At 30.5% G+C, this 15,253-nt stretch overlaps 1 protein-coding gene across 1 annotated transcript in view; it reads right to left on the bottom strand.

Moving 5' to 3' along the window:
* Positions 1 to 15,253, bottom strand: part of LOC106466035 (dynein heavy chain 6, axonemal-like) — a gene marked incomplete at its 3' end in the record, with an annotated part of 122,432 nt that overhangs the window by 24,011 nt on the left and 83,168 nt on the right. The window contains 9 exon segments of the mRNA XM_022393994.1: positions 422 to 589; positions 918 to 1,608; positions 3,093 to 3,253; positions 4,506 to 4,802; positions 5,884 to 6,186; positions 8,033 to 8,262; positions 9,177 to 9,477; positions 11,463 to 11,687; positions 13,627 to 13,810. Coding sequence (XP_022249702.1) covers positions 422 to 589; positions 918 to 1,608; positions 3,093 to 3,253; positions 4,506 to 4,802; positions 5,884 to 6,186; positions 8,033 to 8,262; positions 9,177 to 9,477; positions 11,463 to 11,687; positions 13,627 to 13,810 — 2,560 coding nt within the window.

Here is a 15,253-nt window from a genome sequence, read left to right as displayed (position 1 = left end):
ATATATATATATATATATATATATATAAAAACAAAACACCAATAGGATTCACCTGTGGACATATATATATATATATATACTTATCTTCTTTGTCCTTAGATTGGTAATCTTGATGTAAAATTTTAAAATAAAATTAAGTGAATTAAAATTGTGTTTAAAAATATCTATTTCATAAGCAAGAAATAGGATACATTTATATTCTAAAAGTTTGGCACAATTTATAATGAAAACAGGAATCATAACAAGTGTTTGAGTTCTAAAGGCAAAAAAAACTTATAAGTGATATGATTTTTTTAAATAAAATATTTTTAAGTTTATGCTGTACTTGGTAATTTTCCAGTTATCATACACATGATGTTCTAGAAATAATGAATAAAGTGTAAATAGCTTAATTTTATTTTTCTAAATACATTTTTTGTACCTCCTCAGCATTTTCCTGGTCAACTGCTAACTTTGCCGTAAGAGCCTCAGTGTTTGCCGATTTCTCTTTCAACTTTTGTTCTAAAGTAGCCAGCTCCATCTCCAACTTAGCAACAAGTGTATTAGTTTCTATCAGTTTTGTTAAGCCATTTTTAACCCTGTCTCGATCCTAAGAAATATAAAACAAAGTTTTCATAAGTTTGTTAAAAAAAAAATATTCAAGAATGCAAAGAAACAACATTATAGATTCTAAATTTTTACCAATTACATTTTAATCAGGGCAATTAACTATAAGACCTTAAACTGAAACGTCATGGAACAAATGTCATTCCACAAACATATCTTTTTTTTTTAGTTATTATGAATTGTACATGCAAATAATACTAGTTCTATGGTATAAAATAAGTTTTAAATCATTTTTTAAACATATAAAATATACTTCTCTTTATTCTAATATAAGGTGTATTTGAATGTGTCAATATATGGTTTTCCTTTACCTGTACAAGTTGCTTCCTTTTGATCTCCAACATGGACAGATACAAGTTAATAAGTTCCAGGTAGTTTGAAGGGGTAGTATGATAGTGGCGACCTAACTCTTTGAAGAATCTAGTGGCCATAATGCCAACACTCTGATGTATAATCACACATGCTCGTGCAATTTTCTTTTTGACTGCATCATCAGTTCCTAAATCTACACTGGCCAGAGAAGTTACAGCTACAGAAAGGAGAGCCTCTGGTGGCCATTCAGTAAACCAGTTCATTGTGCAGCAGTTCAAAAGCGATGGGAACATACGACATCGGTTGTGAAAAGCACTACCAACAGGACTCATGCACAGCACAATGTGAAGGTTCCTCCTGACTCTTGAGATGAAAAAGTCATAAGTACTGTCTTTATCACCTTCAGATATTCCTGCTTCTTTAGCAGCAGGTCTTGTAGAAATAATGATTTTTTCAAATTCATCTGTAGAGAAAAGGTTGGGAACCTCTCCAGAGTTTAGAATGTTGATTATATCTTCTAAAAATTCCTCCTTTACAATCTGTGTGTCAGTGAAAAGGAACACTGTGTTTTCATTTTTAATGCCTGTTGCTTCATACAATTTTTTTAAATCTTCCTGGAAAGCAGCATAGTCATAACCTCGAGACAATTCTATTTGGAAACAATTGTAGCCACACATATGGCTAGCCAGTCTACATGAAAAGAAAAAACAACTTGTGTTAAAGCATTGTGATTTAAGTCAATAATTCTATATACCGATCATTGTTATCCCTTAATGTTAGTTTTCATTTCAAATTTGTTTTAGTTGTATTTTAATTTAACTCACTCTTTTCAACACAAAGACATGTAAGGTAATTGTAAAATGCATAACACATAGTACTTAGTTGTGTTCATCTTCTCTTATTTTCACATTAACATTCCATCAAACCAAATCTTTGAACCCCTTGTTATGTGGGGGGTAATTTACCTGTGTGACATTATTTCTCAAAACGAAGTCTCCTATCAAAGATTTCCATTAATAAAAACAAAGTTATAACTGTACCAGATTCATAAATTAGTGGCAAAACTACACATATCTATCTATCTATATGGATAATCAAACAACTGATAAAACTGTTAAATGATAAAGATTCTAGAACATTTAATAGTGTAAAGTTACACCCTGCTCATATAAGTTAATCAAAAGTTCTGATCTGTCAGATTCTGTTGCCAATACAACTGAGGATCAAAGATCATTTTGCCGTATGAGGTACGTACAAATTTTGCATCTGATAATTTTGTTGTCAAAACACTGTGCACAGTGTACAAAAAATGATTTTTAGATGTTTTAAATTGCAAAATACTAACAAGTGATATGAATGGAGCTCACAAAAACGTCTTTTGAAGTAGCTTGTAACCATTTCCTAAGCTCAAGACACAGTTTGAAATGCCATAAATAATGAAATTGACCTTGTAAAATAAGGAGAAAGTTAGTGATAATTTTAAAACCAATTTTAAGACATTAGCATACACTACATAATTTTGTTTTATCCTTTTTAATTTTACATGACTTATTAACCTCTTTATCCTATTTAACATATTAAGTAACAATCCAATAACTAGTCTTCATATTCAGGTTTGTAATGTATGGAGGTGAACTTCACCTCCAGACTCTTTCATAGCCCATGACATTGTAACCAGGCATTAATTGTCATTGCTAAACCAGCCACCCCCCAGTGGCACAGTGGTATGTCTGCAAACTTACAATGCTAGAAACTGAGTTTCAATACCCGTGGAGAGCAGAGCACAGATAGCCCATTGTGTAGCTTTGTGCATAAATTCAAACAAACTAAACCAGCCTTATACTTAGACACCTACTCACCACCAGGACATCAAGTTTCACTCCAGCATATGGTCTTTCTCAGTTGCATAACAAAGTACTATTATGAAATCTGTGGCTCAACAACAACCACAAAAAAATATACATATCTCAAAACAAAAAATTCAATAAAAAAATGCCCAAGATGAAGTTTTTTAAAAGACATTATGTAGCTTTCAAATCAACAAAATTAAATAGGCAATATTTTATTATCAGTGTTTAATGTATAAAAAACAAACTAATTTGCCAACAATTATGCAATGTGAAAACAAAAATTCAAAAATGCTCCTTTATATTTCTCAGTTATATATGACTTACTTTGTTAAACTCTGCTTTCCACAGCCACCTACACCCACCAGTAAGGCATTTCCCCTCTCCTGGCGAATAATTCGAGCAATCCGAGAAACATGTTGTATTGCATCAAGGAAGAACACTAGCTTCATCTCCTTAGAGGCTGACAAATTGTAATCTTCAAGATACTGTATAAATAATAGTCAAATCAAAATAACTCTGAAAATTGCTGCCATTAAAAAGTATTGTTTTCAAGGAAAACTTGGTTACAAATTTATTTCATGCACTTTGTCTTCTAGTGTCAAAATCAAAAACCTTTCAAAAAGCCAATACACAATTTTATCTATCCTTTGTCAAAATACGAAATGAATATATTGAAAAATGTATGTGATGACTCGTGGCTGTGGCATTATTCCCCAAAATGCAAATGTTCCTGCATAATATTCTATCAATTTTACGCACCACTAAAAAAAGGAGCAAGAAGTGTTAATACAAGACATTCTTCGAACTTATAAGTAAGTATTTATGTAAAATAATCCTTCAATGAACTGTCTGTGTTAATTCTCATATCAAATGCAAGTAACAGGAATTATAATCAATAATACTTTTTTATCAACTGTAATATATAAATGGAGTAAAACACAATAAAATTATGACTGAAAGCAGAAAAACGTGAAAAAATAGATCTGAACCACCTTACAAGTACCCATGACTTTGCCCTCTATAAGGTTAAATTTTACTAAATATTGTATCAGTTAAAAAAAGTTATGATGATCTAATAACCACAAATAATGTAATGTGCTGCCACAATATACAAATAAAAATTATTTTATATAAAACATGCATCTATGAAACTGATAACAAAAATGTCCAAAACACCAATAACAATAAAAAATTAAAACCATAGTTCTTTATATATATATATTTCTATGTTTACAATATCATTATTTAATCTTAAATATTGTGAAATAAAGAGGTTTTAGATTAGGGTTATGTCTATTTAACTTTATGTTGTTTTTTAAATGTTTAATCTACAAACCATTTCAGAATTATCTGCTTATAAGCTAGAGCTGTATTTTTGGGATAACACAGAACACTGAAGCTACAAACTGTTCTATTTGCAGATTTTACTAACCATGAAAGGAACTCCAACTCAACACAAACACACAGTTAATACTTATATTCTGGCTTAACATTATACTACACAAACTGTTATACAAAACTGCATTTACTTAAAACTGCCCACTGATGACTCAGTGATAAGCTTAAAAGTTTCTAATGCTAAAATTCAGGGCTTGATCTCTGCGGTGAGTACAGCTTTAAAAATAATAACTTAAATTCATTGTACTTTAAATGAAAAATTCCAAAACGTTGTACTAAGGGTCAACCATTCTAAACAAAGGTGATTCAGAAGTAAAAATGGTTATATGACAATTGTACCTGACTTAGTACAAACTTCACTCTTTCCATGTCAGTTAGTTGTTCATAGTACCTGTCAGCCATGTGAACACCAACTTTTATAAAATCTCCAAATATTATTGGTTCATTTACAAGGGATGCAGCATCCAGCTGTATTGAAAAGTGACTAGATGATATTTCAGTTAGAATAGTGTTGAAGCACATCTTATCATTTTCATCAACAAGGCGATCATGAAATGTTCGCTGACATTCATGGCAGAAGAGATTAAACACTTGTTGTCCTCTTTTTATAACTGTAGAATCAATTTGCAATATTCCCTAAAATATCAAATTAAATGCCTATTAAGCAGTACACCAATAGTTAACACATAAAATATTAAATAAAAGTCAAGAACTGGGCTATAAGTTTTACTTTAGTCCTCGCTATACATTTTTAAGATTTAAAGAACACACAGACACATACACACATATAGATATATTACTTTCTGAATTATATAGACTGTATTGAATCATTTTGCCACACAGTAGAACTTAACAAGCGTGTATTTACTTATAATATGTATTAGATAAAAGTTGTATATATAGAAACACATATCATATATACACACACATACCATAATTACACCAAAAAATACTATGTGAAAGCCACATATATAGCAAAATGAAAAAATTAATTACCAGTCATAACTCTTGTACTATGAAAAGCTATGGTTGCTATAATATGTACATATATATCATACTGTTTCAACTACTGTTTGAACAACATAAGATTTGTTATTATAAAGAGATATTTTCCTTAAAATGTATTGAAATATCTATAAAACTTATTGTAATTTAACACCCTGAAATTCTAAGGGCAGCACACTGTTCTCTGAAGTTAGAATTTCTCAGGAAAAGTAAAAATTGAAACAGGGCATGCTTCAAAGCCACAGTTCTGCTTATTACATGAGCAGATGCTCTTTAGCAACATAAGTTTCTGCTGTAAGGCTCAGTATTAATTTGATAGACTGTAAAAGAGAAGATTATGTGGGATTCTTGAGTTATGATAATTGTAAAATAAGTTGCATTTAAAGTGAGGAAAAAAAAAGAACTATTACTCTCCAAATAATAAAAAAACACTTTATTTCAGTCAAAGTTTTGCTATTGTGGCTTCATCAGGGCTAGCAGAAGCACAAAAACTGGGCTAGCAATACAAGAATTGTTTGATGTTAAAATATACATTAAACAGTTTTTGTGCTTCTACTAGCCCTGATGAAATGTTGGTTGAAATAAAAAGTTTTTTATTATCTGTAGAATAAAGGTTGTGTTTTTCTAACTTTATTTTCAAAATACACTGATTTTGTATATTAAATGTAAAATTAGAAATAATAACAATATATTTTTTTATATATATATATACCTGAACAAATTTGGATAGATCTCTGAGATTAAACACATAGTGAGACTTAGCTGGTGTTGGAAGAAAATCAGTACTCATTCTACCATACATTTCAATTGCAGCATCAACAATATTACGTGCAAAGCGATGGACTTCTTCATTAAAGCTTGACAAAAATCCCGATATAATGGTAAAAAAGATGTGTTTCAAACTTTCTTCTTTTGAAGCAGGAATACAAAGAGTGCTGAAATGGCGTATAAAACGTGGAGTTACAGGGTTACAACCACCAACAGGAGGGGCACATGCTGCCGCAAGAGTTACATCCTGATATGATTTAAAAAAGAAAGTTACAACAGATATAAATTGCCATGTTAAAACTTTTCTGTAAGATCAAAAATTTACTGTATGAATTAAAAATGACAGCTTAAGTAAAAAAAAACTTAAATTTATTATTATTTCATAACATTAATTTATGTATATGATTTATAGTTTTTATTACACAAAAGTAGTCACTTGAAGGATAGGTGACACAAAATGGAACATAAATGTTTTTGTTTTCTATCTTACAAAAAACTAATAAAAATTAACTTTACATTTAAATTCATAAGCTGTCACATACACTCAATATGACAAACATCAAGGGTTTACTACCTTAACTGACAGAAATATTTATTAAGTTTTCAAAATGCTGACATTTTCAAACAAGAGGGAATCCTCAATAATGACAGCACTTGAAATTATTTTAGGTAGGATTAGAGTAAATTAATCTATGAGACCTTGTGCATGGTCAAATACATCAATTGCAAGGGTTTGACCTCCTGGGTACAAACTATAATTAGATCTCAAATCAGTCAAGAGATGACAGAACTATGACCTAAAAGTAAGGCCAGAATATTGCTTAAACAGGTCATTGCACATTTGAATGGTCTAAAAGGTTAAAGAGTATTAAAATCCCCTACATTTTTTCCTTTTTATTAGCTTTTTGTGCTTGCAATACCAAGCATGAAGCATGAGAATACCCAATTCAATTTTATTACTCACCAGGATTTCTACCAGCTTACCCTCAAATTGAAATTATTTTAGGCAGGATTAGAGTAAATTAATCCATGAGACCTTGGGCAGGGTCAAATACATCAGTAGAAATGGTTTGATATTCTAAGTCAAAAACTGTAATTATATCTCAAATCGTTCAAGAGATGACAGAGCTATGAGCTCAAAGTTTGTACTTGAAAAGACTCAGAGCCATTATACCATGGAAAATAATATGACCTCTTGTTTTACAAGTGTGGTTAGTCCTCCCTGAACCACTTTAACATCAAAAGAAGTAAGCATAAACAATTATTTCAGGCAACTTTCAAATTTTCTAACTGTCTAAATAACCATCCATTGATGTTGTTGTTGTTTATTAAGCACAAAGCTACACAAAGGGCTATCTGTGCTCTGTCCACCACGGGTATCGAAACCCGGATTCTAGTGTTGTAAGTCCGCAGACATACTGCTGTGCCACTGGCTTCGAAATCATGTGATACTCAACCTCCAAAAATGGACCATGAAATAGGGTAGCTCACAGGAAAACAACCATTCTTTTAGTTTACAAGGTACCCAACAAACAAGCTCACTTTATGCAATAAAAATTTCATGTTACAAATAACTAAGAACACTTGGGACAATACCAGCCTAGTAATCTTGAGCTGCATAAGCATGTTTACAAAGTAACTGATATGACTGATATCTAACAATTTATCTATAATAAACCAAAGTTTGTTACATGTTAAACCTAACAACTAGCTTATTTTTGTAGCTAATAACCATAAAACACATTTCTGTTACAGACAAAAAATTTAATATAGGTAAACAAAATAAAAAAAAACTAATAAGGTGTGGCTTGCAAATAGCTATTTTCATTCAATTCCCTCTTTTTGGCAATCCTTTTATTTTGAATAAAATAGCAAGTAATAATTGGAAAGTTTAATCCTTTATGTTAGCAAGTTCTCCCTTGAGTTAAAACTTTCCAAAATATATTCATTACTTTAAAAGAAACCTTGTCATTTAAAAAGGGGAGAAAAGAAAAAGAAAATACATAACAGACAATGACATAGGTTAATAAAGTAACATCAAATACAAACTATAAAATGTATGGAGTCCAAATAACAAAACTAACAAGGAATACCTGAATTTCTTTCCAAAATAACTTTTTTCTGTCATAAAATCCACCACAATCTTGATATTGCCGAAGAAGTTCAATTGGTGGTTGAGAACCATAAATGTCCAATCGTGGCATATTGAGGTCATCAATGAAAATAATAATATGTTTTCCATAAGGAGCCCCGAGAACATTTTTCCTTCGTTTAATCAGCTTACTCTCCACCATTTCTTGTATTATTTGACTGCTAGTCTGGGCTGAAAGATTAGACTAGCATAAGTAAATGAAATGATTTATTCAAATTTATTGAAATTATTCTACATATTTAATAGATAAATCTTAGATTTAGTGAACAGAATCAGATATTAATATATCTTCTAGAAGATAAAGAATATTTTTTTTATAATGTACAAGACAAAAACTCGTGTTAAATGTAGCTGTTAAATTTAAGCATGTACTATATTATTTTTATTTATTTCTGCAATTTAAAATTACCAATAAGCATTATCTTATCTCTTACCTGTTCAAGCATACTGTAATGTAGTTACAGAAGAGCAAATTTTTATTTAATAAATATTTTATTATTTTAGTAGCAATATTATAAAATTAATTTATACAACTAATTTAGAATTATAATAAAATTATATTTCAACTGTAATATTACTGTGTGCTTCATTACCAAGTTGACATGCAAAGGTTTGGCAATCATGTCAGACATTTTTACTGTAACATGGACCCACTTTTTTGACCAAACAGCTTGGCAAGATTTCTTTATAAGGAAAAGCAAGTTGAAAACCTAGCAACTGATTTGGTCAAGCAAGTATAATCACACAAAATAATATTAATTACAGTTCAAGAACTTAAGCAGAGTTTGAAGATTTAGCCAACAATGAAAAGAAAGCTGTTAATCTCACTTCTTGTATACTATTTAATACTTACAATAAAGAAGGAGAAAGCTGTTAATCTCTTGTATACTATTTAATACTTACAATAAAGAGATAGAACTTTTAATAAGTTGAAGATTTAGCCAACAATGAAAAAACACGAGAAGAAAGCTGTTAATCTCACTTTTTGTATACTATTTAATACTTACAATAAAGAGATAGAACTTTTAATAAGTTTCAAATAACATTCACTAAGTATGTGAAATAAAGAGAAATAGTTTACTTACCTGAAAAAGTGATAAAAACAGGCACATAGCAGCAAGCTGTCTCACTAATATTGTTTAAGGTACTACGAGCAATAACTGATTTTCCAACTCCTGTAGTACCAGTGAACAACACTGGTTGCCTTACATGCAGTAAATGCTCCATGAGGTACCCAAAACGAACTGTATCTACTGTTGGCACAAGCATGTCAAAGAAGGAGATGTCATTTTTATATGTAAATTTTGGTACTACTTTATCCCACTTCTCCATTCGATGATTCAAGAAATTGACATAGTATCTCTGCAGCTCCTCATCAGATGGCAACTGAAAACCAAATAACTTTTTATTCAGAAGCCTAGAAAAACATAGTATATACAAGTTTTGAGACAGCTTTTATCATAAATGTACGATGTTTGACAAAATTTTGTCATCCTCAGGTACAAGTAGTTTACAGAGATACATGAGTATATATATATATATATGCAGGATCGAACAAAGAGGTCATATAGTATGTTTATCACAAGAAAAATATCTAAAATTTAAATTAACCTAGGAATTAATCATTATGTCATTCCACTGAGACAGAGGTTTTCAAACTCCTTTTTGAAGGTGAACAACTCAAAATCTTCAATTTGTTAGGTAACCAAAAATCAACAGAGAGTAAATGATATTCTAGTAAAAAAAACCTAGAATAATAATATAATTCTATACATACTGTTTATTCTTAAACTATTTTATAAATTAAAAGCAATCAATTACAGAACCTGTAGAATACTACAAGAAAAACGTATTTAATCTTTCCAACTCCTTCATGACTCGTGGGGGTGGATCACAAACCACAGTGCAACCCTAAATTAAAGGAAACTTCTGCTATCCTAATTCCTAGGTGTGACTGCAGATGAGGCATAAAAAAGATATATAAAAAGGGGAATGAAACACAAACTTTGTAGGCATGACAAAGTATCAAAAATTATATACAAAATAGAAGATGGGTATATACATGGCTTTAAAAATACTGATACAGGATTTTTGAAGTCTTAAAGTTTATAGAGGGGTGTTTAGCTTTGAGAGGAATAAGTGGCAAAACAATGCTATTTATACTGCATTACGCTCTTCTACATTACATGTATAATTTTCACAAAGATTTAGTTAATTCTTATTATCTAGAGCAGTTATAAATAAATTAAAAAATCTTTTAAATATGTTTGTTCTTTTTCTTTTACCGGTTTATATATTATATCCTCAGAGTCTGAATCTCAGACCTATTTATTAAAATTTGCAAGTTGAAGGCAAAAAAATTTAACTTGCATTAAATCATAATTTAAGTATCTTTAAACATTTATAAAAATAAAATCTCAAACTGTATTTTGGTGTTTTTCTTAACAGAATATAGAATTAACAAGTATGATGTTCACCATGGTTAATTGAATAACAGCAAGTTATGAATATGAAAGTTTTTTAATTCTTAGGTGATGCTTTCATGTGTTAAGAAATTTGTAAAACTGCTTGAACATCCAAAATTTCCTGATATTATCACATAATTTGTAAAAAGTGTGTGAAAATAATGGTAAAGATCAGACGTATTGTAGGCATTAAGCAATATATTTAAACTGAAAATAATGTGACAACATATAATAAGTCTTAGTAAATATTCACCAAGATTTAATAATAACTTCCTGGACTAAAACTACAAGGTGAATCAATACAACAGTTAAGCCAATAATTTGTAAGTAAAATAAAATTTGCTAATAAGTACAAGTAATCAGAAAAATACTATTGGTTGAATCTTTGAAACATCATAACAAAATGCATAATTATAATATTAAAAAAATATCAGAATTGCAAAATAATTCACAGGTAGTATAAAAACATCATTTCTATTCTATTAGTAGCTTAATAACAAGAAAACAGGAATATACAACTGGCTCCAAGATGTGCCATTAAATTAACTAATAAAAGTATATCTTTCATCCAAAAATGAAAATCATGAATTTTTCTCTAACATAAAACATTTTCCTGTAATTAGAAAAGCAATTAACAAGTTATTATCACAAATATGGTTCTTGGCAGGTGACAAATTACTGATGCCTTAAGGATCAAACATAAGGTATATTCAACTGACTTAATAGATATGTACGTTTTCTTGCAATTAAAAACATGCAAAAAGGTAGTCAAACAAGGACAGGTAGAAAATTAACTTGTAACCTCAAGTTATACTACCAATGATAATTAATAACATAATATATGTTAATTTGTAAAACATGATAATTTGTTTATTAAGTTTTTTATTATAATCAAAACATAATAACCTTTGTCTCAGTATCATCTTCAAACTGGGAGTACAAAAATTGCTGAAATGCCTCCATGGAAGGTTCTGTTAAGTTTCCACCAACTGCCCACATGTAACAGAAGACAAAAGTCTGTCTAAGGATTGTTCGAAAAGTTGATGATCTCTGGTCATAACTTAAAGCTTCTGGTTTTGTTAGAAGTGATTCCAACAAGGCACAAAGAGTGGTCACCATGCTGATTTCAACCTGAGGGAAAGGTAAATTACTGTTAACCCTGTAGAATAAACCACTAAGGTCCAAGTGGCCTTTTGGCTTTTCAAACACATTTGCCTACATTATTTATGTACCACATTGCTTGTGAGTCCATGAACCTGTTTGTTAAAGAGTCCAAGATAACATATGAGTCACAGAAAAAATATTAAACAAAAAATACCATCAATATTGCAATCAACTCTATTTATTATTGCTGGGGTTCCCTATGTATTTTATACAGAAATTTGAGTTATTTCATCCAGTTTTTTTGGTTAGCACTTTACCTTGAGTGTTGTAACAAGTAAAAATATAAAATTACTCATTATGATTATGATGTTATTAAAAGTTCAAGGATACAAATAGCACATAGTTACCTGATTTTTGATTGAAGAACCTAGTATGTAGAAGGAAAAGTGTAGTGATTTGGAATGGTACAAATGAAATACACAAGATTAGACATTGAAATTGAAGAAAAATTAAATACTGTAGATTACTAAAAAAAAAAGAACTGAAGATAAAAAGAAGATAATTTAGTGGTAAGACTATATTGAGGCCTGGCATGGCCGGGTGGTTAGGGCGCTCGACTCGTAATCTGAGGGTCACGGGTTCGAATCCCCGTCACACCAAACATGCCAACTTCCGCCTTTGCCTGGTCCCAAGTCCAGGATGAGAAAGGGGGAGGGTTGGTCAAGGGGCTAGCAACTCAACCCCATAAAAACCAACCTGCTACAAGTAACTGCAACAACACCTTCCGTTGGCGAGGTGTTGTTGCGGCCCTATGCTCCACTGGGAGTTTACAGGAATAATAATAATAATATAAAAAAAAAGACTATATTGGCTTGTAAATTGAAATTAAGTCAAATAAATTAATAACTGTGTTAACCTGGTAGAAACTATATTTAAATAAGAAGGGTGAATCAAAGAAAAACAAAACAGACATGATCAGCAGACTGCCAAATATAACAAACAAAGACAAGGCTTTCATGACGAAACCAAATCTTCTCTCTCTGAAGAAGGAAAGAAATCTGCTTGAAAACCACCAAAATTGCATTCATTATTCACAATCTTTCTCTAACTGACCAACTAGAAAAGGATCGCAAGATTCCAGAAGCATCTCTGTTCAATTAAAAGTCTCAAAGCAGTTCTCTGTGCAAAAGATAAACTAGGGTACAATATAACTATCCTATGTAAAGATTAGAAAGTAACACCTTAAGCACATGCACTCAACTGGATTTAATATGTTCCAAATTAGAGGTTAAATAAACTTAGAATATTTCGTAGATATGAAGTATATACCATGGAATAAGGAAACATGTAGTATTTGTATATTACAATACATTAATCCCACCAGTAATGATAAGTACAAAAACAAATTGATAATTTGAGGATTAAAATGACAGTGTCTGCTACGTAGAAATAAAGTAATTGTACTTTATTTAAAATAAAACTAGTGCACACTTAAAAATGTTAAAAACAAAACAAAATTTATCACTTAAAAGTTTCACATGCATAGGTTCCAATATTTTGGCATGTTTTCTTAGGTATATTACTTAATTTTTTCCAGTGAAAACAAAGTGTTCAATTATGTATATATCTAATTAGTAAGGTATATATTAAGAAAAGTATTCTCTTTAAATCCATCATTTGTGTGTTTGGTTTGCAGCATAGGTCCTTCTGATTATATCTGACAGTTTAGAATAACATAACTGATAGAATTTTGTTACATATGAATGTTATACATGTAAGCCATTTATCAATAAACATAAGTTTCTATGGTATTAGTTTGCAATGTCAAAATATTTCTGCATAAAAGAAGACTTTTTTGCATCGATTTTTTTATCTGAATAACCATGGTATATTAATTCAAAATAACCTTAATCCAAATGGATATAATTAGTTTTCTACAGTTCATACTTAGGTGAAAAGAAAATACCTGTGGCATTGCTTGAACACAATTCTTCTGAACAAATGTAAGCCCATCATCTACATACTTATCAAATAGATTTAGGAGTTGATCCTTCACTTCATTATTTATTTCAGGTGGTAATCTAGAAGCCCAACTTTTAACAGAGGGTCGCCAGCCTAGGTCCTTTGGATCAACGTACACCATGCCACAGCTGTATGTGTAAAAACAATGATATATATATATATTACGTGTATTATTCAAGAATAAAATTATAGCTTCTTAAAGTAAAACATATTATAAGTAATGAATCTGTGATAATAAAGATAACTTTGAATAATAAAACACATTGTAAGTACTGGTAAACAAGCTTGTAAAGTGTAGACCATGTTGTAGCCTCAGTTTACTAGTGCATCATTACCCATCTTAGCTTTGCCTTCCACACTCTCTAAAAATATATAATTGGCTGTGCAATGTCCCCATGTAAAATTCTTCCTGAGTGAACCATAAATATTTCCTTTATGTTTGTGTAAAAAGAGGATATATATATATATTTCTACAAGAAATATAGACACTAGGGACATAAATATTTGTAAATGTTCAATTTTATTTTATTGAGGTTTTGAGTTAGGTGAGATAATTATATTAACTTCTTATCGTCTTTCAATATTTGTTTTATTAAATGGTTTAATTTACCATTTTAAGGATGTCTGTGATTTGTTTTCAACCAACACATTTTAAGTCAGAGTAAAAATATTTTTGAAAAAGAGGTAAATGTCTGTAGCAAAAACCATTTTTTTGAGTGTTTGTAATCTCTCCAAAAATAAAAAAGAATGTAGATAACTTACAGGCTGCTTGGAAAACATTGAACATGAACAAAGTTTTAGCACTCCTGCATTTACTTTCAACGTGTCAAGTGTGTATTTTGTGTTGAATCTAATAAAGACAAATGCAAGGGTGCCAAAACGTTATCCACTTTCAACGTTTTTCAGGCAGTCTGCCTATTTGGAAACCATCATCATGGATTAGCAACTGCCCATGAGATGTTCAGACATGCTTTACATGTAAATATTCTGGTTTCAAACCCTGTTTGAACATTGTTGGACATATAAAACTGTTTAGTGTAAGAGTAATTACTTATTTCATTTACTGATTTAATATTTAATGATTATTTAGTTTTCACAACAAGAGTGTTAAAATCTAATTATTTTAAAAGTGATAGTTATGATAATTTTCGTTACATAATTTGGTAAAAGTCGTACATTGTGTGTGTGTGTAGTTCAATTGTTGTTAATTGACGTCGCCTTACTCCAACCTTCTGTATTTTTCTTGATGCCTTAAGTGAGTATTGTTACATCACAGTGTTTCGTGGTTTGTAAAACTAGTGCACATTTAAATATGTCAACAAAAAAAAAATTATCACTTGAAAGTTTCACATGCATATATATATATATAGGTGACCAAGTGAAAGCAAGTCAAGTTAAGATAAGAAAAAAATTAGTTAATTAAAGAAAATATGAAGTTAGCCAGCATGTGAGTGATTAGCCTTAACGGATTATTTCTATAGTGTGTTTCACTGCTGTATTGTAACAACGACGGGGCCCGGCAGTGGCCAGGTGGTTAAGGCACTCGCCTCGCAATCTGGAGGGTCGCGGGT

This window comes from Limulus polyphemus, unplaced genomic scaffold, assembly GCF_000517525.1.
Source record: "Limulus polyphemus unplaced genomic scaffold, Limulus_polyphemus-2.1.2 Scaffold2130, whole genome shotgun sequence".
Taxonomy (NCBI): domain Eukaryota; kingdom Metazoa; phylum Arthropoda; class Merostomata; order Xiphosura; family Limulidae; genus Limulus; species Limulus polyphemus.
Note: the sequence above shows the minus strand (reverse complement) of the source record. Positions and strands in the feature narration are given on the sequence as shown.